Here is a 24,524-nt window from a genome sequence, read left to right as displayed (position 1 = left end):
ATGATCGCCCTTATGTTTAAGACACGGCAGTCTATAAGCAGGTATATTTTAAAATCCTGGCGCCACCCCCTGCCTGCATGCAATGGTCATATGGTGGAGGTTGGCTTGCTGCGCCATACGGGTGCGTTCCAACTGCGAGCATAACACGACCCCCGGATCTTTGTCCATCGCGCGTTGCAGCATGTACACGTGGCACCTGTTGAGGGCCAGCCCGTCCCGAACCCCGAGCACACACTACAGACCAAGATTTCTTGTTACACCATCGCTTACCACCGGGGGGGCGAGGGCAGAACTTTTTTTCAGGAGGGGGGTGGGGGGCACGGGCCAAATGGGCCACTCGTTTGGCGACGCCACTGCTTACCACCCCTAAATAAAAACGGAGAAAATGAAAGTTCCAGCGAATATGACGTCTTGAAGAGTCGTCGGGCAAGCATTCACGCTGTGGCCACCACTTGACCCAGGCACGCAGTGTTTATTATGAGCAGCAAATCTTATTTTCGGCACGCATGTTGAGAGTTAGACGGTCATAAATACGCTACTATATAAAGAAAACGGTTGCGGTACTGATAAAGATGCGTTGCGGAAACGCGGGCGCTAGCGACAAACCTTGTTTGACGAATACGTATCACATTTTTCTCGAGACAATTTGGACGTCACGCTGCAAGAATCATGGGCATTTTCTCAGCTTTATTTTCAGCGCATCGCTGCACGCATTAACAACCGGCAGGTGGAGCCGCAAACAAAGGGTTGAAACTGGGAGCACCCAGACTGAAAGACATCGCTTACAACTTCCGCGACTGTGTGTCATAGACGCCTGGATATTCGAGGTGCCTCATACCCCCCCCCCCCCCCTTTTTTTTTGCTCCTGCATATTATGCGGCTACGATGGACGACGAAACTGCCACGTGCTTTCGGGTGCACTCGAGAATGTTGGCGTGGATGAGTGCGGCTGCTGCGACTGAGCTGCTGATCGGCCAATCCTCATCTGCACGGCAAGGCCGACGTCGGTATCGAAGGGCCCCCCTTGCCACGATGGCTGCCCCCAACCGGACAGGTTCAGCGGAGAACGCTGCGGCTGCTGTCCAACTGTGTGCTGCTGTTGCTGTACGGTTTGCTGGTGCTGCACCATGGGCCGAGGGCGGTACCTGCGAGTGGCCAAGGAGGTGGGCAGTTATTCTAGTTCATTGGCGGTGAGCGGGAAATCATCTTGTGCGAGACCAAAAAATCGAGAAAGATATAGATAAATTTAATAAAGAATTCTTGATCTGAGGGATACGTAGATCAAACCCCGACCGTTTGCGTAGCAAGCAGGCCTTCTGCCACAGAGCCACGGGATATGTTGAAACTGTTTCGAAAAAAAAAAAATAGAACGTACACGATGTCACGTGGATGAAACGAGTTAACGTATCATATATTGCGTGGAAGAATTGTAGAATCACGCCATGTGCCTAAATATGTTAATCGCGCAACGAGTGGGCGTTTTAAAGGCCGACCCATTACGAAACGCTCGGACACAGTCAATCACCAACAGCAGCCGAACCACCAACAAAGTGAACAGCTGCGAATGGTTCGCCTGTTACCATGTATACTGACGCGTAGGCATTCAACGACATATTTTTGAAACAGCCGCGCACAGTCATTCGTTCCCTTAAGGCACCCACTGAGAATCGAAGAAGGTTAGCAGTTCAGAAGGTTATGCACATGAGACTCTATGACGCTATCGCGATCTACTCTCAAAGGTAGAAGTCAAGTGTCCTCTGTTTTTTTTTTTTTTGACAATCATTGCATTGTGAGGTGTGTCTGTGCACATCTTTGGGAAGTATGAAGGCTGAGGTTTGTAGGGGTGCGCTCTCCACTTCGAGACCCCACAAGGTTTAACCTAGTACCACACTGAGATGATTTATTTCGCGCATAATAGGCACACTAAGTGCGAGAGCGACGATATTATCGAGCGTGTTCTTTGCAGTACTGCTGCTATTGGCTGTATCTTATTCTTTTAAGTGAAAGTCATCGAATGTCCTCATTTTATCAGGTAAATTGTTTCCAGATACTTAGAAGCAGCTTTATAACGCCCCCTCCCCAACATATTTTCATAAGACAACCAAGGGTGATCCGTCACCTGTATTGGTTGATTTGTTTTAACGACAATTTCCTATAGCCAGTTTCCGTGATTTCCTTAGCAGCTGCTATAGGCTAGAGGATAAATGAAGCGAAAGGTTCTTCTTTTTTCTTCGAACACGTGGAGGGAATGAAGAGCATGGGGGACGACTTGCAATTTCAATGGATCATCATTATTTTCAGTGCGGGCTTGTTTCATGTATATTTAATTAACCTTGTCCTGTGCCAGTAAATCCCAGGGCATGCCTTCAACGTTCTCGATCTCATCACACCGCCTAATCCTCCGCCACACTAGTAGGCACTTCATTTCTTTCAGCACCCATTTTGCGTACAATTTGTCCTCATCTTTTCAAGCTCTTTTGCTTCTCTTCATGTCTTAATTCAAGCTCAATTTCAAAGTCAAGAAAGCAGGAAATGCGCAGACGCCGCACTCCGGGTGACAATAAAGACAGGGTAATGTAAAGAAAACTGACCGGTCAACAGCGGGCCCGCCACGTGGTGGTTGGTTTGAGCCGCTGGTTGCGGGCTCCTGGAGTGACGTCGGCGTTCCCGGCAAGATGGGGCCGCCTCCGTGGCCCGAGTATGGGCCGAGCAACGCGCTGCAGGGCTGCGCACCCGCACCCGTGCAGCAACCTTCCGTGGAGTAGGGACAGGGGATGGAGGGGCCGGTCATCTCGTGGGAGGCCGCGAATTCGCTCGGCTGGAAGGAGCCGCCCACGTCCTGGTGCTGCGTGGCCTGGGCCGTCGCCGGCGGCCACAGCGTTGCTTCCGCAAGGCTGGAAGTGGCAGCTTGAGCGGAGCTCCGACGTGAGCCTGAAAGAGGTCCGCATGCGTCACTCGTTGCTTGACGCATCCGAATTCAGTGCCCCGAGGCCACATGCTCATTAAACCCTGCCATGAAGTCCGGCATGGTCTATCAGTGGTCATCATACTCGGCTGCTGACACGGAGGATGCGGGTTAGATCCCAGCCGCGGTGTTCATGTTTCGGTGGAGGTGAAATGGTAGGGACCCGTGTAGTGTGCCACGTTAGTGCAGGAGGACACAAGTACACCAGATGGTCGAAATCGTTCCTTACGTGCCTTACGGTGTTCCCAGCGTTGCGCGCGCTGCACGGAGCAGCGAAGGAGGGTCAGGGTCGCAGCGCCCCCCTTAAAGCAGCGGCGAGAGGCAGGTGCTACACCCGATGCAAAGGCCGTAAGAAGCGAGCGCGCAGGTGCCGTCTAGACCGGCCGTGCCTAAGCACGGCAAGTCTTGTCGGAACTCGTCACTCCAGCCATGTTCCTCTTTCAACGACCTCATTGCAATCACTTATTGGTTTATCTTTTTTTCATCCGAGAACCACGATATAATTATAAGCTACGCCACAGTGAAGGGCTCCGGAAATTTTAGACATCTAACGGTCTTCAACGCGCCCCTAAATCTACCCACACGGGCCATCTCGCATTTCGGCTCAGTCGAAATGCGGCCAATGCGAGCTCGACTCGACCCCCACTCTCAAGTTTACGGATTAGCAGTCGAGCATCATAACCACCAGAGTGCCGTGAAGAGCTCTGACGACTTCGCAAGGAGGAAGGAGTAGCGCGTGCAATGCAAATCAATTACAAAGAGGTAAGCCACGCAAAAGCTCACCTCGCCATTGTCTCACCTGAATTTCGCTGTTGGCGACTGGCCAAGAACGGAATCGCAGTTCCGGTCGGTGCGCTCCTGGTGGAATTGGCGTTGTTCCCCTGCTGCTCGTGCTGCTCAGGGAAGGGCGCCATATGTAAACTTGCGCACTGCAAATCGCTTGTAGTATGGTAAGAAAGGCGTCATGCTTTATGATGGTTTCACAGATGATTAGGCTGTCAGAAATCATGACCTGTACAGCGCTCACGTTATCACAATCGTATTTGTAATCATGGTCGTGAATTTATATCCATACATGGACGGACACCACACTCGTCGACATCCAATCAATCCTGAAGTTGGTTTAGACATGCAGCTGCAAATTTCTCAACCACATTAATGCGCCTATAGTTTCCTTTGAGTCCCGCAGTCTCCCAGTGCAGTTTTCCTACCTTTATACCAATTCTACAGCACTAAAAAGTTAACAATTACACAGGGTGCCAAGACATGTGGCCAACGTACTCCAAAAATCAGGCAATTGCGATATTTGCTTCCCGGCTTCACAATGGCTTTGTATCTGTATAGCGATACGCATCTAAAATGGTTGGAGACATTATTTGCATTAGTAAACTTGAGTGCGCCCTGAATTATTACAGCATATATTAAAAACCTCGGTGAAGTTACGACGCGACGTGAGCTTCTCGTGACGCACTCGCTCGAGAAATCACGACTTATGCGCGTGCAAGCTGATGTCATCACGTGCAAGCTGATGTCATCACAACGCGCTAAACGAGCGTTTGACGTCATCAGAATTGGTATACTGTAGTATAATGACACTAGCGTCGATGCCAGTAAGTGTTCCATGCAAATTGTGACTTTAATTCAAAATAAAAATGTTATTAGCAACCTCTTAGCTTCACACTTGCTCGGAAGCCATCTCCATTTATGCGGGAGATTCGTGCGACGGTGTAAACTAAGCTTATAAGATTGGCGTCAGTACCCGTTTAAAAATTCAAGGTATATTTACTGCCGGGAGTGATCGTCGATAGACGGAGTTTTGGAATGATGTGATATTGTTGTAACGGCCGGGGGTCAGTCGAGCACGCGCAATAGCAGCCTGGAGTAAAAGAGCTCGCCTGCATCATGTGGAAGAACTGCATCGAGCCAGGTCCGGCTGCTGCTTCCGGCCTGGGGGGTTGCATCTGTGGACCTGGCCAGGCGAAGTGGGGTCCGGCCACCGTGGGAGCCATGGCCGCGGGCAGCAGAAAGGGCAGTGGCGGAGCTGGAGGTCCGGCCGCCGCGATGACCGGCCAGCACAGCACCGCTGCGTCGTGGACGACATAGTTCTATAGTCGCGTGCTTCAACCACGAGGCAGCATGCTTGACTGCTGCCAGTGGGCAGTAAATGGTGAACCCTGTATGCTGAAGGCCGCTTCAAAGGAAAAACTGAGTGGGTGTTAACATACATAAAGCAGAGTGTATATATATATATATATATATATATATATATATATATATATATATATATATATATATATATATATATATATATATATATATATATTAAGGGAAAGAAGTGTATACCTAAGGGCTCGTTTTTCCGTGTTTTAACACAATATTAATGAGATCTAACAGACAGTAATGCCAAGGAATGTACAGCGGAAGTTATTAGAACCAATGGAATGTAAATAAGAAGAAAGAAGAAAGAAAAGTGGATGAAAAAATAACCAGCCGTGAGCAGGAATCGAACCTACGACCTTCGAATAACGCGTTCGATGTGGTTATTTTTTCATCCACTTTTCTTTCTTCTTTCTTCTTATTTACATTCCATTGGTTCTAGTAACTTCCCCTGTACATTCATTGGCATTACTGTCTGTTAGATCTCATATATATATATATATATATATATATATATATATATATATATATATATATATATATATATATATATATATATATATATATATATATATATGCAGACCAGCGACTAACTTATTGTACGCCGACAGAAAATATGAATAAAAAGAAGACACGCGTTAAAAAACACAATGTTTTTTCGTTTCGGCCGGGGGCTTGCTCAGAATGCCGCCCGGCTGAAACGTGAAGAACACTGTATTTTTCGACGTGTGTCTTCCTTTTCTTCAAATATTTATGAGAAAAAAGTTTTATTCAAAGGTTTGAAAAAAAAATGTTATACGTTAGCTTGCCCCACCCATCTGTGACAGTGTTTCTTGGGGGACGTCATTCGCACATCTGTATGCCTGCCTTGCGGTACGTTTTTTTTTTTTCATTATAAACGCCATATTATACCTTGCATATTTTAAACAGTAATTGGCACATGTTATGTAATGCGAATTCACGCCGAAAATTCAGTATTATCATTTCAACACAATTTCTTTCCGTGAAGAAAGAAAGAAAGATAGAAAGAAAGAAAACGTGAAAGAAGGACATAGGCGGGAGCGACCTCCAGTTGGCAAACCCTGCACTTGGCATGGTGAGAGAGGGTACGTTAGGATTAAAACGAGCGAATGGCAATAAAGTTAGACATCACAGTCGTAATTGCAGTGTCATAACATTAAGGTATACTAACGCGCTGCGGCTACTCCGACTGTCATGTGAGCAGCAGCGGCCGGGGGAATTGGGTCGAAGAGCCATCCGATCGGTCTGGCGCTCTCATCGAAGACCTGTCGTAGTCCAGGGCCGTTCACTTGCGTATGAGCTGAAGAGACGTCGGAAAATCATATTTGAGCTCGTGTATTCAATGTAAAAAGAAATATATGGCCAACGCAAGTAGACACAGCAGGATTTTCAATGCCAGGCGCACAATGTGTTGGCCTAAATGACTGGGCGGGGCAAGAAGGAACACAATAACGTGTGCATGTTCTTTCTTGTTACATTCGGTCATACACGTTCCACTTTTAAGCATACACATGCCACACCAACAAAGTCGAAAATCGAACCTTGCTATCGGTTAGCATTTTTTTGTTTTACTTATCTGAACTTCATAACCTGTCAAACACTGTGATGTCTAAACAATGTTCCACTTCGAAAAAATAAGATCCAATCGCTTACCTTCGTCTTAATCCTAAGAAAGATCTTGACCAGCAATGCAATGGTAAGCTGTTCTATGCGACGCTACCGCACCAAATTTCGAACGTACAGCGAATGGTTGTGAATACTTACGCACAGCGGCGCAGTCTCTGCTGCAGGCTACCAGCGGGTTCCGCTGGTTCAGTGGGTAAGTGGTCGGCGGCTGATGGGAGGTGGCAGCACCAAACCGACGCAGTGGCCGTGGCAGAGCTCTCGATAATCGCTGAATATGACCACGGGATCAATCAATCAATCAATCAATCAATCAATCAATCAATCAATCAATCAATCAATAGATGTAGTCGGACAGTTTCAACCTAACCTAACCTAACCCAACCTAACCTAACCTGACCCAACCTAACCTAACCTAACCTAACCCAACCTAACCCAACCTAACCTAACCTAACCTAACCTAGTCAAAGTAAGGACAGCTGGGTGTATAAGCGTGTGCCCTGTTTCTCCATGGCACAGGGGGGAAGGACACTTCACCGCCGTTTCACCGCATCTTCGCCGCCGTCCTTCCTTGTTTCATTGTTTTGTCAAATACGAGAAAAGAAAGTTTCGCATTAGATGCAAACATCTAAATGAAGCGAGTCCGCCACGTTGGAGCAGTGGTTAAGGTGCTCGGCCGCTGACCCGCAGGTCGCGGGTTCAATTCCGGCCGTGGCGGTCGCATTTCAGTCGAGGTGAAATGGTATAGACCCGTGTATTGTGCTATTTCGGTGCACGCGGCAAAGAACACCAAATGGTCGAAATTTCCGGAGCCCTCCCTTACGGCGTCTGTCATAATCATATATCGTGGCTTTAGGACTTCAAACGCTATATATTATTATTCCTAAGACGTTTATTAGCCGGCAGTCAACGATAATGCGTGATGGAGACAGTCACAGCAAGGCACGGACTCTCAGCACGAGCGGCGTCTTTTTTTTTTGGAGATAATCCACTGGAAGGCCCTCGAGAGTGAAACTCATTAATAAGTTTCAAGGCTTCGCTACATTACGTAAATGCAACGATGATGTGGTTCGCTCAACGGCCTGTATTCGGGGCCCCGGTTTACACAGGGGGGGGGGGGGGGGGGGGGAAATTAACCACTTTGGGTAAGCAACGTCAGTGGTACCCGACCATCATTAACGATAAAAAATCTATTTTTGAAAGCTACATTTTTATACCTTGACCAAGAGCGGGGACAGGGACGACAGAGTAAAGCTATAGGACACCTCCCCTTCCTCCCTAATATTTCTCCTCAGCTCTTTTTTACGCAAGCCTATAGTCAGGAACGAACAGATAAAGACGCGAAAACAATAGGATAGAGTCATGCACCACACACGTGTTCTCGGTTCTGGTCGCGGTGTGCTTTCACGTTCACACTGACTCGAAGTGTGCAGGACAGTGAAGACCAAGCGCTGCTAAGCGTTGCTGCAATCTGGCTTCTCCGCAGTATGAGGCTTATTAAGATGAAGCAGGCTTGACGTGCTGTTTGCAGTTGTCTCAACGCTAAATTGTTAGCAATACTAGTTTCCGTCCAATCTGGATGCTGAGTGTATCACCATTGAAGTCGGCTCACAAATCGCGAAGAAGATTTAAGAATAAAAATTATTTGCCAATTCCCCTTCACTTTTTCGGATTTACGCGCTGTTACCTTACTCGGCTGCAAGAGAAATGAATGAATGCGGTTCATTCAGTTTTTCTGGTGAGAAAGATCTCTTGTACATTAAGAACTCAGTGGCCACCTAAATAATTTAATCTAGCTATACGTTACTGCGGTCTGATGAGTGAAAGGCTGATTGAACTGTCTCATTCTACCGCTACTACTCCTGCTGCTGTTGCCAACAACAACAACAACAACAACAACAACAACAACAACAACAACAACAACAACAACAACAACAACAACAACAACAACAACGACGACGACGACGACGACGACGACGACGACGACGACGACAACGACGACAACGACAACGACGACAACAACAGTAATAATAATAATTCTCCCTACCGTTCTATGAGGAAACATGCCAATTTTTGACCAAATTATTCTACTAATATCTGGTGTTACTGCATAAGCCGCGATGTTGCTTACTGTTAGCTTGGGTAAGTTTACATTAGTTTTCCGCTGCAGTAACAACAATGTTGATTTTATTGTATGAATTTCGTTCCGATCAATGGCGTTTTCATTAGCAATCATATATCGCGCGAAGACCGCGCTGTTTCCTCTTGTTTTTTCTTTCGCTTTTAAAACACCGTCTTTGACTCCGAAGTTAACGAGGCAGCGCGAACATTATTGACACGTCTGTATACAAACGAACTCACGCAGTATGGCCATGCAGCCAGACGAGCCGATGCGGTGGCTGCCACGGCAGCCGTCGGCCTGCCCGTTGGCGTTGTCAGACCGTCGGGCAGAGTGCTGGCCCGGGTAGCACTTTCCCGCCGCCTGAGCCGGTGCGGCAGCGGGGGAGGCGACTGCGGAGGCGGTGGTAGCTGCTGGAATTCCGGGGTACTTGGACGCTGGGACGCAGACGTGCTCGGTGCTTCCAGCTCGGCTGGGTCTGCCGAAGGGCTTTCCTTCAATTTGCCAGCAATCGACTTGACAATGCGCGCCTGCATCTCCTTGAGTCGGCGTGCCTCGCGCGGGTTGTAGACGTAGTCTGCGCATTCACGAACGCAGGTTATCTCGCTATACGCGGTTCCAGCGATTCGCGTCACCTAAGTGACATGATTTAGAAACGAGACTGCATGGGCCCGCATTGAAAGTGTGCCTACGAATCGGCGCGGCACTCAAGGTCTTTAAATCAGCGTTACGAAACCCGCGTGATGGTCAGTGATGCTACATGGCCGTAAAAGGCTCGTTCACACCTGCAACTATTTGCGAGTGGTGACGAAAAGTGGTTCAAGGCCATCGTTGTTCACGCCCGAGTGTGACCTATACGCATCGTCTTCACACAGAATTCACGACTTCTGACATAAAGCCTTCATATGTGCGTGTAGCTCGCACTGCCAGTAAAGTAAGCTGATGTAATGCTCATGTGATTGGCTTAGAGTTATGCGACCGACGCCGTCAGACTGAAAAATCGAGCACCGAGCGGATGAGCCAAAACAGTTACCATGCGACCGAAGCGGTCGTTTTAGAACTATTTGCAACCAGTTGCTTTTCGATTATTTTTATCGCGCGACCGGCGCTAGACGTAGGTGTGAACGAGTCTTGACGCTTCACGCAATCGCTGCTGTCCAACGGAAACGGTATTTGACTGACATTCCATACAACAACGCTCGCTTGGCGAAGAGGCTTGCTTTGATGGATAATGATAACTCACAGTATGACCAGCTAGCCCGTTAAAAAAACCTTGTTGCGCTTAGGTGGAATGCTTTAGTAGCGTCAAATTACCGCCCAGACGACGGTGGGCAGGATTATACTGGCGAGAAACACAAAGCAGGGATTTCGAAAGACGCCTTTGACTGAGTGACACGATTTTCGTTCTATGTACTCTTTGTGATCGCCTTTCACATTTAGGTTTTAACTTTAGATAGATAGATAGATAGATAGATAGATAGATAGATAGATAGATAGATAGATAGATAGATAGATAGATAGATAGATAGATAGATAGATAGATAGATAGATAGATAGATAGATAGATAGATAGATAGATAGATAGATAGATAGATCGATAGATAGATCGATCGATAGATAGATAGATAGATCGATAGATAGATAGATCGATAGATAGATAGATTGATAGATAGATAGATAGACACTCTTACATTTAAATTACCAATGTCGGTTGTCATTGTTCCTGGGTTCATAACTGTCGATCACTTGTGGCGCATAACCGCCACCCACCCGCAGGTATGTGCCACTGTCTGGCGGCAAGTGACGACGTACGCGTTGGGATTGTGACATTATTCATGCTATGACCAGCGAGTCAACGATCATGAATCACCAACTCGCCCAATCGTCCACCTTGATCAGCGAGTCAAATTCGTCAAACCACCTTACCCTTTCATACCAATTTCGGTACACCCCAAGTTAAGGGGGTGATCACGAGAGCATCCAGGCGTAGGTGGCTTGATAAGTACGTAAATAGACGCTAAAAGTGCCTGCAGTACGCAAATGAATGCTTCGAATTTAAATTATACCGGGGTATTTTCTTCGGTGGATTGCCGCTGCTTCGGCCGCCTTGCGCTGGTAAGGCTCTCTGTCGGCCGCGCTGAGCGAGCGCCACAATTTTCCCAGTCGGGTGCTCACGTGCTGGTTGTTCTCCTGCGCAGATGACGCGTACAGTGTCAACTTTTATGAAAGGGAACAGGGCGAGGCGTGTCCCGCGCGCTCCGGCGGCTGCTGGCAGCGCGTTCAAGCGGGAGCGATAGCAACCACTCTCTTTTCGCGTCATCTAGCGGCGAGCAAAACAACCATTCGTTGCTGATATAGAACGGCAAGCTTGCAACCCCTCCCACTTCAAGGCGATCACCTGCTCTCGCGTAATCGTCTCGAAGGGGGAGGGGCCGCAATCTTGCCGCCAGTTCTATATCAAGAACGAATGGTTCTTTTGGTCGCCGCGAGGTGACGCGAAAAGAAAGGGTGGTTGCTATCGCGTCCGCTTGAACGCGCTGCCAGCAGCCGCCGGAGCATGCGGGCCATGTGCTCCCGTGTTCCTGTTTATAAAAATTGACACTGTACAATATATTTTATGGGGTTTCACGTGCAGAAACGACGATATTATAACAATAAAAAACATGAAACCACACGTAAAAACGCACTCAGATTGTAAACATATGGTCACACAGTGTATTAACGGGAGCTTCACATTAGCTCGGGATTTACCCCGAGTCTCTTCAATAAGGTTAAACTTAATATCCGAGTGTTTCACTTTTACTGTATACCTAAAAGTCTGATAGACGATGACTCAAACTTTCCACCTTGAAGTTTCCATACCATTCGCCATGACGTCACATATTTTGACGGTGCCTACATGAGTCTACGTATATCCCAATCATTAAAAATGAAGTATAGATTGTCCTCTAAGGAGATCATAAGTTTAACTAGACAAGTTTGAGAAAATTTTGTAGAACCAATGGCGCTAAAATAGTACATTAAAGTTCGTGACGTCATGCGTTGAAATTCCGGCACTAAATTCAAGAACGAAACGTTAACCTTAATTTTCTGCGCTAGTATCAAATTTATGATGATGAGATTTACGACGACGTTAGCGTTCTCCCATTACAATTTATAAATTTAAATCGATTCAGTGCTTCTCTTCAGTTAACCTTTAAGCTCTTTCGTTGTCCATTACAAAGGCAAAAAAAATATGAAAGCGAGTACAGTGCCCAAGCACTAAAACGTCGCATCAACGGTTTTATCGTAGCGACACCGTGACATGCGCGAATGCTCGGATAACCCGTCACATCGCTACGAACGAGTCCTTCAAAGGTAATGTTAGCAGAGATTTAATCGTTTGCGTCGAAACTACGACGCGAATGGAATGTGATGGAAACGAAAATTAAGTTAATTGTTTAGCGCTAAATCTGGTGTTCTAATCCGCGAGTCGTGCACTAAAGTATATACAAGGTGTTACCCCTACAAAACAAATGCTACATGAATAAAAAGTTGCCGCTGTCATGTATGCAATAGCGTCACGTGTTGTTGATAAGAGCGGCCAGCTAAGCAGCCCAGTGATAATGCGACCCTACTGCGATCAGTATAAAGCTGGCATGTGTAGGTGGCCTCCCCTCTCACCTTTAGCACTTTTTTGGTACCATCGAATTAACTTGCGGCACGATGTATCAATAACGTGGTTGCTACTGTTCGTGCTGCACGTTGGAGCTTTGTATAGCTGTTTCCCGCGTAATCGGCAACTACGCCATTCAGCATTGCTAAGAAGCGAGGTATAACAGCAATCAAAACGAAGCAAACAGTTGAAAAGACTTAAAAATTTCGAGTTATGTCTAAATGGCTGTAGCGGTATTCCCAACTTCTAGATGAACCTCACGAATGCGTCAAGCTCAAACGCTCACCATATGTGGGTGTTTTTTTGTTTCTTTTTATTTATGTAGAAAGGAAACTTCTTGTGGAATCCTTGTTTATGCAGAAAGGAAACACTCTGACAAATATAAAGGGAACTGCACGTACGTTAGGGTTCTCCGCAGCCACCGATCGCCTCTTCTCCTGTGCGAACAGCATGAACGCGTTTGGAGGCCGTGGTATGCGCCACCGCAAATGGTAGCCATGCTGCACTCCGCTGCTCATCGACGGACCTGCCATGCTGAGGTCGGTGGGCTGCGTAAAAAAAATGTACGTAAACTAAAAATTACGCGTCCATCCATCAATCCATCCATCTATTCCTCCCTCCATCTTATGCGTTTGGTGGAGGCGTGAAGTAAAGCTACACAGGGACAAAAAGAAATAAGGAACGAGACCAGCGAACATAGATTCATACCAACTACACCAATCTACATGCTTATCAAGTCCCTCTTCTGGTTCAGTGTTCTGCTCGTTATCATGTGTTTCTGAATGCAAAGGGTCGTGTAAAAAGGTCGCTTCTGAAATGATCAGGTGAAACCACCGCGGCCACACCTATTAGGTAAATGACGTTTTGGGTGACGTAAGCGTAAGACGAGTAGACCTGCGCGGATGATTATCGTGGAAAAGTGTCCATGATCGATAAGCCTATCAAGTCTGTTTCGATAATCGTCCATGCAGCTCTACTCTTCTTAGGCTGACGTCACCTAAAGCTAAATTCTTACGCTTTGCCAGTGCTCTAAGCGCAACGAGACGTCGCTACAAAGCTTATTGCCGCCGCACACACGTCCAATCGCAACCTTTCGCGGGCTAACAAAATTTCCACAAGGTTCCTCCAAATTTTTTTGTACCTCATCCGGCGGAGTTGTAAATTCCGTTGCTGCAGTTGCTGCCGCTTCCGGGAAGATGGGATGACCCTCCGCAGCAGCTGAGACAGCAGCTGACGACAATTGCTGACCATCGCCGGCAGCACCGTCCATGGAGCGGAAACTGTCCAGAAAGCCTCCGTTGTCGAATGGCAAGCTGGCCACCGAGGAGTCGTCGTCCGAGGAGTCGTCCTCTTCGTCCACCAACGTGGCTGCAGGTACATGGTCAGAGCTTCACACACCCGCCGTTCCACGAATCCCCCCTCTCTCATTCTCCCCTTCTTTCATTCCTCCTCACTTTATTTGCCAGATTCTTGCTATGCTATTCGATTCTATACCATGCATGGTTATGTTATGCTAGGAGCTGCTTGGCACATATCCGCTTTGTGGCGCATATCCACCGTGTTTTCCATTTACGCTATGCGAACAAGCCTTGAGAACACTGCCGGCTGCGCCCCTGCGTTGTAGGATACAATGTCGTGATAGCGGCATTCATTCTAAGCCCATCACAGAGTTCTGGACCAATCAGACTTTACAAGATGGCGAATGTGACGAGGTGGCTTAATTAAGTAGTTGTCAAGATAGAACCTCCGACCGATCGCATAGTAGACATCAAGATGACATTAAAGGAAAAATCGAAGAACACTTTTTGAATTCTAAAGTGCGTTCGACAAGAGCCTGCACCCGTTTAGTCGGGGTTGGTCAGAAGAGAAAGCGATGCGCGCCTTTTCGTCTTCCAGAAGTGGGCACGCTTGGCGCGACGCTATAGGTTACAGTGTGTGTTCCAATACTCACCGTAGACGGCTAAATACAGAGCTAACTGCACAGCGGCCATCTTGATTGATTGATATGTGGGGTTTAACGTCCCAAAACCACTATATGATTATGAGAGACGCCGTAGTGGAGGGCTCCGGAAATTTCGACCACCTGGGGTTCTTTAACGTGCACCCAAATCTGAGTACACGGGCCTACAGCATTTCCGCCTCCATCGGAAATGCAGCCGCCGCAGCCGGGATTCGAACCCGCGCCCTGCGGGTCAGCAGCCGACAGCGGCCATCTTAAGTCCCAATCCAGTTCTCATGTAGCGGGCAAAACAGAGAGCTTCAAGAAGAAGGCATCGTAGACAAAAACTGTGCACGCTACTTTGCCATCCAAACAAGATGGCGGCTCTGCGAAGTGCTCATATAGCTCGGATATCGCCGTTATGATCGTTTGCACACGAGCAGACGCTTTTTCAGACGCCCAGCGTGAGTAGCGTTCAAGTTTTTGTAGATCTGAACCCGAAATCAGCCAAAAGAGATATCAGTTACGTTTGTTTGTCTTAGCTTTCTATCCTCGACGTGAAGTGGCGTCTCGTCACGTACACGCCACATAGACGCGTTCAATTTCTCGGAAAACGTCGGTTCGGTATGGTCTTCTATAAGCTATCAGCGTAGTGTGTCGATGATGTCTAGAATTGGAACACAGCCAAAAATATTGGCCCCGTATCTGCGCGTTTCACTGCAAATATCATCGAATCACGACAGTCTTCCGTCTAGAGAGTGAATAAAACATTCATTTCATGTACAGTGCGAGAGAAAATCTTTGAATGGGATTCTGAAGGCACTGAATCAAGAGTGTCTCGATGCGCGTACCGGGTAGGTGCCACCACCGTATCGTCTTAGCAAAGCTAGAGTGTACTAGAATGTCAGTTCACTCTTAACAAAGCGCAGAAAAGTGAGAAAACACCCACCTTTTCGTGCATTTGTCAGCTTAGCGTAATAAACGCTACGTTGCTTAGAATTACTTATGTATGACATTTATAGTTTAAAGAAGCACGCCACAGAGTATTGACGCGGCCTCAAATATGCGCAACATTTGCTTTCTAATCGATAATACGCACAGTTATGAACGCAGAAACCAGATCAATATTGGTGGGTGTTGCAAATGTGGTTGGATTTTAGCATTAGAGGCTAACAATAAAAGGCAAAGAGATAAGCAGACTGTTTAGGGTGATAGAGAAGTCGACAGACAGACCAAAATTTTGCGTCGAAGTTTCCCAAGAAAGACTATCGTCTCCAATAGAGTGCCTCGATGCCCGCTCCTCCGCTCGAAGTGAAGACATCTGCGGTTGCCGCCATTGCTGCATGCTGGTTTCGTTCTGGCTCACAGTAGACCACTAGCTTAACCCGAATGATTGTAGCCCTGACGAACTTAACATCTAGGCAAAATATGCCGAAGAAAGCCGGAATGTGAGCTTTACAGCTTGGCGAAGACGCTGAAGGAACTACAATGGCTGATGGAGCAGTACAAAAGGTGGCAGCACCCTGAGCGGCGGCGGGCGCATCAAGACACCATATAGTATTTAATAGCAGAACGCGTGCCGTCAACATGGGCGGCTTCGGGATTACTGAGATATAGTGTTCGGGAGAGGCGCGTGTCCCTGGGAGCCATTTGGCCGCATTCAACCGTTTATTCGACTCACTCAAACGCTGCAACGAGACGCTGTGCCATAACGTTACGGCTGAGAGAGTGAGAAGGGGAGGGACCACAGCTGGCACAGTAGAGGGATGGATAGATGGACGTGAACATGAGCCATCGAAGGCTATCACATTAAAATTTAAAGTGGAAGCTGTCGCAATGCCTTACCGACAAAGGTGAGGCCAGTGCTTGCCCCCCCCCCCCTTTCTTCCCCCGAGAAAAAAAAATCAGGAAACGGTCTGTTCTGGGGGTACCTTCAAAAATAAATGGCGTTGATCTGTTAATATAACTGGTAGGTTATTCGTAAACTGATATTCTCGGTGAAAGCAACAAATTGAGGTGAGTACTGGTGACTTGCTCTCTAATACACTTTGACGCTTTCAAAGGAAACCGTTTACGCCATGACACGTTGAGCATCGCCTGCCTGGAGAAAGTTGCCATAGCGTTCGGCACTCAGTGGAATCCCGGAATAGACGAGCGTACGACGCATGCACAACGCGAACGCAAAGCCTTGCGTCGGCTGCCCTAAACCTATTAAACTCGGCAGTCTTGCGAGACAGAATGCTATTTTTTTCTTCGCCGAACGGTAACGCTTTGCCGCGCCTCTACTAAGATGGCAGTCGCACCCACCACATTGTAGGAGGCATGCCTTTGCCCTTCAGCAATTATTTTCACTCCGAGTAATTGCTCGCCCCAGTCAAACGTCATGGAACCCCGTCCAGTTATTCGTGTACGCCAACTCACGTGTGTTCATCCCAGCCTGCTTCATAGAGCTTCGGGCCTCTCGGCGGGTCGAACGGCAGGTCCCTGGATTGAAGTTCTGGCGACAAGACCTCGCTGTTGGCTTCTAGCGGAGACGATTACTAGCTGGCTTGCGCCTCGATGTTCGGAGAACCTCAGTAGAGCGTCGTCTCTCAGGCTTCGGCAAGCAGGAACACGCGCCAGCGCGAGGCCCGTGAGTTCGAAAGACGACGAAGTGCACGCGAGTGCCAGCAAAGCTGAAGGTTCATCATCATCATCAAGTGCACGCGGATTCGTCGTCGTCACTTTATGGGCTTTTTCACTTCGCTTACCGGACTTTCTTCCTGTCTTTCTGGCTGAATTCATGGCAATAATGTTAGCTTTGCGAAAGGTAAATATTTCCAGTCCAGTCGTAGCAGTCATAACTGATTCATTATCAGTGTGCTCTTCTCTGTCCGCAGCCCCGCCGCGGTGGTCTAGTGGCTAAGGTACTCGGCTGCTGACCCGCAGGTCGCGGGTTCAAATCCCGGCTGCGGCGGCTGCATTTCCGATGGAGGCGGAAATGTTGTAGGCCCGTGTGCTCAGATTTGGGTGCACGTTAAAGAACCCTTAGGTGGTCAAAATTTCCGGAGCCCTCCACTACGGCGTCTCTCATAATCATATGGTGGTTTTGGGACGTTAAACCCCACAAATCAATCAATAAATATTCTCTGTCCGCATCTGGTCACTCACCTATAGTGAAACTTTTTAAATCGTTGATCCCCTGTCATCTCCGAAGTATTCATTCAATCTGGACACCAGGGCACAAAGGTTTGTTGTTAAACGAAATAGCTGATTCTCTTGCGAAGGAATCCCTTTCGACACCAATTATTCCTATTTTCCCTCATACAGTATACATTATGGTGGCTCGATTTCGCACACTTAAAATCAGGCAAAATTTATCTGACCCTGCACTGACGGCTTCTCCAGAGTAAAAACACTTGTTATTTTCCTGGCGCAGTGAACTGACTAATTCAAGGATGATGGAAGTTGTCATCACGAAATTTCGTTGCCGCGTTACCTTCCTCAATTTTTACTTGCATAGATCAGGCATATTGAATTCCCCTATGCGCATTTACTGTATGTAATCAAAAGGAAACGATCAGTCATTTTTTATTACATTGTCGCCGTTTCGATTTATTCAGGCAAAGCATACTATAGCACCACCTCTTCAAAGACTGGGCTTGCAACTATCACAACCTGATCTTCTTTCATTTGGAGCCTCTACACTGGGTTTCAGCCACAGGGATGTTTTATTCACCGTTCAAGAATACATCGCTGCGACTAAACGATTTTCTTGCTAAATTGCTGTCTCACTATTTTTCTTCTTCTTTTTCTGCAAATTTGATATCGGTATTTCAAATCAAAATTAAGTTACAAAAAAAAATTGTAGGAATGACGCAATGCTGAAAGTTTAGGGAAAATTCACCTTATAATCGGCCAATCCCCTTCTTTGGATACGAGCCATTTGCACAGGGAAACAACAACAACAACAACAACAACAGGGTGAAATCGGTTCAACGCACTCTGACAGATCGGCCATGAGTCTGTAGATGAAGAAATCGCACCATATGCACAAAATGAATGATGATAATTGGGCGAAGCTAGAGAGGGGGAGATCATCGGTAAGCCATGACTCTCCCGTGAAAAGTTAGCCCATTAAATCATGAGAAAAAACGTAAGACTGTGCGTATATTATACAAACACCCTTTTATTTTGTTCTTGTTCTTTTGTTGTTTCGTTTCTTCGTTTGCTTATTTTTTCATTTCTTTGTTGTCATGGCAGCTGGATTGCGAGGTCTCTTCATTATTACGGCTTTATCGTCCATGAAATGAAGCAAGATAGGTTATTGTACTAGCTGCAGTTTGAATAAGTCTATGCACGTCCCTCGGATCGTGGTAGGTTGCACATGGGTACATCTGGGTGCATATTTGAAAACCATGTGCTGGACAATGCAGTCATTGGCAACGAGGTCCATCCGTCCGTGCGTTCGTCCATACGCCCGTCCATGCGTCCGTCCGTTCATGCGCCCGTCCGTCCATGCGTCTGTCTGTCACTCACACTAGCGCAACCTGCTGAGTGAGTCATTACTCTAGGTCATTATGAACCGGTCACAAAAAGACATGCTCGGACAGACCCACGGCTTTAAGAACTTCGTCTTTGAAAGCTCCAGCATCTCCACGGAGCGGATGATGGTGAGGTAGGTGAAGCTCCGGAAGTTTTTCGGTTATACCGTGAATCCTCCGAGAACCTCGCCGCTTCCCGCTCTCGCATTCCGGGTCCGCTTTTCGTTGAGCCCGTTTCCAACAGGCGTCCTTCACGCACGCCGTCTCGGAATCCGCCCACCGCCGCGCTCGCCATCCGGCACGTACGGCGACAATCCAGGAGAATGCGAGATAAAGGGCGTTCCCGCGAAGCCCCATGCAGCAGCCAATCGGAAAGCAGCGGCACCTCTAGTGCCATCTAGTGTCCATTCATGCAACCGCCATATTGTAAACATCTCTGTGGGACAGCGCTATCTAAGAAACTAGACGCGAAATGGCGATGATGACACAGAATGTGTATATCTACAGTATATCGTCACCCAACTGCAGTTTGCATGGATGGATGGATGGATGGATGGATGGATGGATGGATGGATGGATGGATGGATGGATGGATGGATGGATGGATGGATGGATGGATGGATGGATGGATGGATGGATGGATGGATGGATGGATGGATGGATGGATATGGCTGTACCCTTTAGAACGGGCGGTGGCTAGCGCCACCAAGCCGTCATACCTAATGAACCAAAAACTATATTTATTTATTTTTCCTTAAAAAGTGAGTTTGAGGATTCGTACTTTGCAGTGAAGAGTTTAATTTTCACTCGTGTCTTGACTTTAGCCACCAATCAGATAACCTCTTTCTGGTTAAGTCTACCCGCTTAAAGTTTATTTTGCCCTCCCGGTCCCTAAACCCCAGTGCTTTGAAAAACTCTGCGCCATCATCCTGAACTATAGGGTGAAGCCCTTTACAGAACAGCAGTTTCTTCTTCCTCTCCACACGCACTGCATACTGTGTCTACCACTTCGTATTTGGCCCGATATGTCTTGGTTCGCAGTACTCCCGTCCTGGCCTCAAACAGTAGAGAACTACCCCGAGTATTATCATAGATCCTTTCCTTGGCAATTTCCTGCTTAAAAGTTCGATAGATCTCTAGTGCGGACTTCTTAATCATGCCCATTCTCCACATGTCAGTCTCCGTTTCCTTCACTTTCTTCTTATCCGATAGTTCTTTTTGGTTTGGCCACCTGCTGTTTTCTAAGTATTTACCAGCCAACTTCCTGGTTCGCTTCCTCCATTTTGTATCGACATTCTTCATGTACAAGTAGCTGAAAACCTTCCTAGCCCAACGCTCTTCCCCCATTTCTCTCAATCGTTTCTCAAGTTTTATCTTGCTGCTAGCTTCCCTGCCCTCAAATGATGTCCATCCCATATCACCTTGTACTCCCTAATTTGGTGTATTCCCGTGAGCTCCTAAAGCAAGCCTACCTATTCCACGTTGCTTAATTTCTAATCTTGCTTGAACTTCTGATCTCATGCACAAGACCGCATTGCCGAACGTCAGCCCAGGAACCATGACCCCTTTCCATATTCCTCTCACAACATCATACCTATTGTAATTCCACAGTGCCCTATTTTTCATGACTGCTGCATTCCTGTTACCTTTAGTCGTCACGTATATTTCGTGTTCCCTCAGATACTCGGTCCCATTGCTTATCCATACGCCCAGATATTTGTATTTATCTGTTATCTCTAGCGTGACCTCCTGTATTCTAAGCTCACTACCTTCGTTGTCATTGAAAATCATGACTGCTAGAAAATCAGAATGCATCTCTATGGGACAGCGCCATCTATTTTATGATAAGGGAGACGCTACTAGATACGCCGGAGGGACGGATATAGCCTAGACTAAAGGAGCTTCGCCCCTAAAAGGCCGAAGAAAATTATTGAGAGAAATTTATTTTTATCAATACAAAATCTGAAAGCGGAACACTTGTTAAACTGTACGAAGCTTCTTCAGTGGCTTTGTGTGTTATGTTAAATAAATGTGTGAATAAAAAATATCACAGCATATCCACGGAGTGAATGATTATCACTGGACGAAGCTCCGGAGATACATAGGTAAACCGTGAAGCCCGCTCACTGCTGTTCGAGAGCTTTCAGGAGCCTGTCCCAGCGTATTTCAGCGGCAAAAAAAAAAAAAAAAGCGTGAGGAACGCGTGCGGTTTGCCCAGCTGGCGAACCACGGCAAACCATTCTTTGCGGCGTTCTTACCAGTGTTGCACTGTGTTGGGTGCATCCCGCATGAAGGCCAGGTCCCGGTTGAGCACTTCGTCCATGAACTCGCGCTCACCATTTTCGAGTTGCTGCCGCGTGAACAAGCTGGTGATGGGAGTGAGCGGTGGTGGGAGGGGCTACGGTGGACAAGGCCGCGCCCTAAGGAGCTTCACCTGAAAGAAAAATAAATAAGATAAAGTTTATTGATTAAGGGGGCCACCTTAAATGCCTCATCAAACGCGATAACTGTCTGTGCTGTCGGCGTGAACTTGGGGGGGGTGTGCCAAAATGATCGTGGAATGACGTCCTTCCATGCACCAACGCTTGGTAAAAGTTGGGCGCTGCAAAAACCCGTGTGTTATCGAGTGCTTGCAGTGACTACGATCCCGGAGGCAGTGAAAAACGGCGTCATGAGAAGATAGCTTTCGGGAGGGGGGTGGTGAGATCAATATAATCCTCAGAACAAAAGCGCAAGATCATATTTGGCTTGGAGTCGTCTCAAGCGAGTGCATGAAGGGCCGTGAATACTTTTTTTTTGCTATGGTGTTTATATGAACAACCTCGGCGAACTTCTGCCGTCGCCGTTAGGTAGTAGTAGTAGTAGTAGTAGTAGTAGTAGTAGTAGTAGTAGTAGTAGTAGTAGTAGTAGTAGTAGTAGTAGTACTTTTATTTACAGTAAGCCGGATACAGAGCTCACTGCAGGGGCAAAGGGCTAAAGGCGAACAGCCTGACAAAAGCCCTTGTCCCTCCGCAGTCCGTGACAGTGCAAAGCTTAGACATCAGCACTGACAAACAATATATATATTCAAGACATTGGTTTCAAGCAACCTGCAATTGTACACAAAAAATTCAAACATAAATAGCATAAGAAGTTTACATAACACGTTTTAAGAATTAGAGGTCACTCTCGTGAAAATTCACAACTAAACAATATCAATGAAACAACTCAAAAACAGACACAAAATGCATGCGGATACAATGAATTGCGCTGTATACATTCGTATAATTGACATAGAAACTTATGAACAATTTAAGCATTTGCAGAGGCATGAGACTCCATTACGTAGTTTCGATAGCGTAGACCGGTGGTTATGAATAAGTTCTTTATTTGTTTCTTGAAAGTCGCACTACTAGCCCTAAAGTTCAATTGATCTGCAAGGGTATTTAAAACCTGAGGTACCTGGTAAGCAACACTTTGTTTTCCATACTTGGTTCTTGTTTTAGCTCGTTTCTTTTGTTCTCGCAGACTGTAGTGTGGTCTTTCGGTGCAACTTTCTTCATATAGCTTAGTCTTTTGTATTAACTGAAGCAATTTAAAATGATATATTTGATGAATTCTGAGTATGGAATAATTAATGAATAGTGGAGCAGTGCGCAAGTCTTGTAGATTCCCCCTGTATTTTTCAAAGCAGCGCAATATTCTCTTTTGTATAGTTATTAACCCATGGTAATTCCCTTGTGATGTCGTTCTCCAGACTAACATCCCATAGGTTACTTTAGAATGGAAGAGTGCATAGTACATACTTATTTTTAACCTCAATGGGATTAAGTGCATTGTTCTAAAAAAACAACCAACTATTCGCGCTAATGCGGTGATCAGATGATTTACATGTGTGTTCCAGTTTAATTCCTCCTGAAACCATACACCAAGAAACTTTTGTTACCTAACATGTGCGATGCAATTTTCTTCGAATTTTACAGCTATGTTACTAATAGGTTTGTTTATAGGTCGGAACATCATATAGGTTTTTTTTTTTGCATTTAAGCGCAGTCCATTTTGCCTTAACCAATTTGAAAGATTGCTTAGATAATTATTTACACTGACCTCAAGTGATATTAGATTGTCTGATGAAAAGAAAACATTCGTATCGTCAGCGTACGTTATAAGTTCAGGAGAATGAGGTATATCGACAATATCATTTATATAGGCAAGGAACAATAATGGCTCAAGTATAGACCCTTAGGGGACTCCTTGGTTTAATTTTATCTTTGCAGAAATAGTGTTATTCAGTTTACATATTGATAACGATCTTAAGAGAACTTTTAAACAGTTGTAATGCAACTCCACGCACCCCATAACTTGATAATTTATGAATCAATGATTTGAATTGTATGGAGTCAAATGCCTTTTGAAGATCGAGGAAGAGCCCAAGAGTATACTTCTTGTTTTCCATATTTTCGATTATTTTATCTTTGATATACAGTAGAGCTTGTTCTGTTGATTTTTTTTTGAAAACCATGCTGACTTTTTGTTATTATTTGATCCTTATCAAAAAAGGATGCAAGTATATCATAATTAACCCCTTCAAATATTTTTGATATTGTTGGAAGCACGGATATAGGTCGATAGTTCGCTAAAGTATTGATATCACCACCTTTATGTACTGCAGTGACTTTTGCCACTTCTAACTGCTCTGGAAATACACCATTAGTGAGGGTGAGGTTGATAATATAGGCCAAGACATTAGATATCAATGGTGACACCATTTTTAACTCAACAGAACCTATCTCATCAATCCCTGATGCAACATTGTTTTTAAGTTTTCTGATTAATCTTTCTACTTCAACCGGATCTGTGGGTGCGAGAAAAATAGAATACGGCAAAAGAGACTTATCAGGAGTTGGAGGTCCCAAACATGTATATATATTTGTATATAAATAGAAGCCCAGAAGAAAAAATAAACTGAGAAAAAAAGTTGGAAGTGTGTCACTGGGATTCAAACCTGTGACCCCTCGCTCCTCATCCGTCCGCGTTCGACAGCTCTGTCACGTGCCACTCATTCTTTGCGATCATAACGGAGAGCATTTACCACAGGCGACGCGCAGATCTCGGAGGGTCTTGGGCGTGTCCAGTAGCGATTACCCAGTTAAAAAGAAACAACAAAAAACAAGAGAGCAAGAGCTGGCAAACAACGGCAAAAGTTTCAAGCTTTACTACCTGCTGAGTATAATAAAGAGATGCCAGAGAGAGAGCGAGAGTGAGCAATAAATTTTTAATTGAGCAAATGCATTGTGCGCCCAAGGTGGGCATGCCCTCCTTATTGCAAGCAGCTGCGGGCCTTGGCCGTCTCCCGCGCCCTTTGAACCACGCTGCGCTGGTTCTTGAGACACGGGTCTGATAACTTGACCTTCAACTGCTCTTCGTTTAGTGCAGTAACTCTAGGGCTTTGTCTATCCCCTGCATCCCCATACCATATGGAATAGGGTTTGCAGGTGTACGAGTACTCGGTTAATGAGATGCGGTGAGGCAGCGTACCGTGA

The 24,524-nt window shown here is 46.3% G+C and overlaps 1 protein-coding gene across 1 annotated transcript; it reads right to left on the bottom strand.

Moving 5' to 3' along the window:
• Window positions 1–568: 568 nt before the first annotated feature.
• LOC142817494 (uncharacterized) lies at window positions 569–17,108 on the bottom strand. Its single transcript, XM_075894510.1, has 11 exons — window positions 16,901–17,108; window positions 13,682–13,908; window positions 12,942–13,088; window positions 10,952–11,075; window positions 9,128–9,462; window positions 6,908–7,037; window positions 6,315–6,443; window positions 4,861–5,048; window positions 3,765–3,858; window positions 2,592–2,931; window positions 569–1,145 (listed from the first exon to the last, which is right to left on the bottom strand). Exons 1-11 carry the CDS (start codon window positions 16,923–16,925, stop codon window positions 881–883), a joined length of 2,004 nt encoding a protein of 667 aa, XP_075750625.1. The 5' UTR covers window positions 16,926–17,108; the 3' UTR covers window positions 569–880.
• Between the last annotated feature and the right edge of the window lie 7,416 nt (window positions 17,109–24,524).

Source organism: Rhipicephalus microplus, chromosome 5, assembly GCF_043290135.1.
Source record: "Rhipicephalus microplus isolate Deutch F79 chromosome 5, USDA_Rmic, whole genome shotgun sequence".
NCBI classification, from domain to species: Eukaryota; Metazoa; Arthropoda; class Arachnida; order Ixodida; family Ixodidae; genus Rhipicephalus; species Rhipicephalus microplus.
The sequence above is the reverse complement of the archived record's forward strand: the minus strand, read 5'-3'. Positions and strand labels throughout refer to the sequence as shown.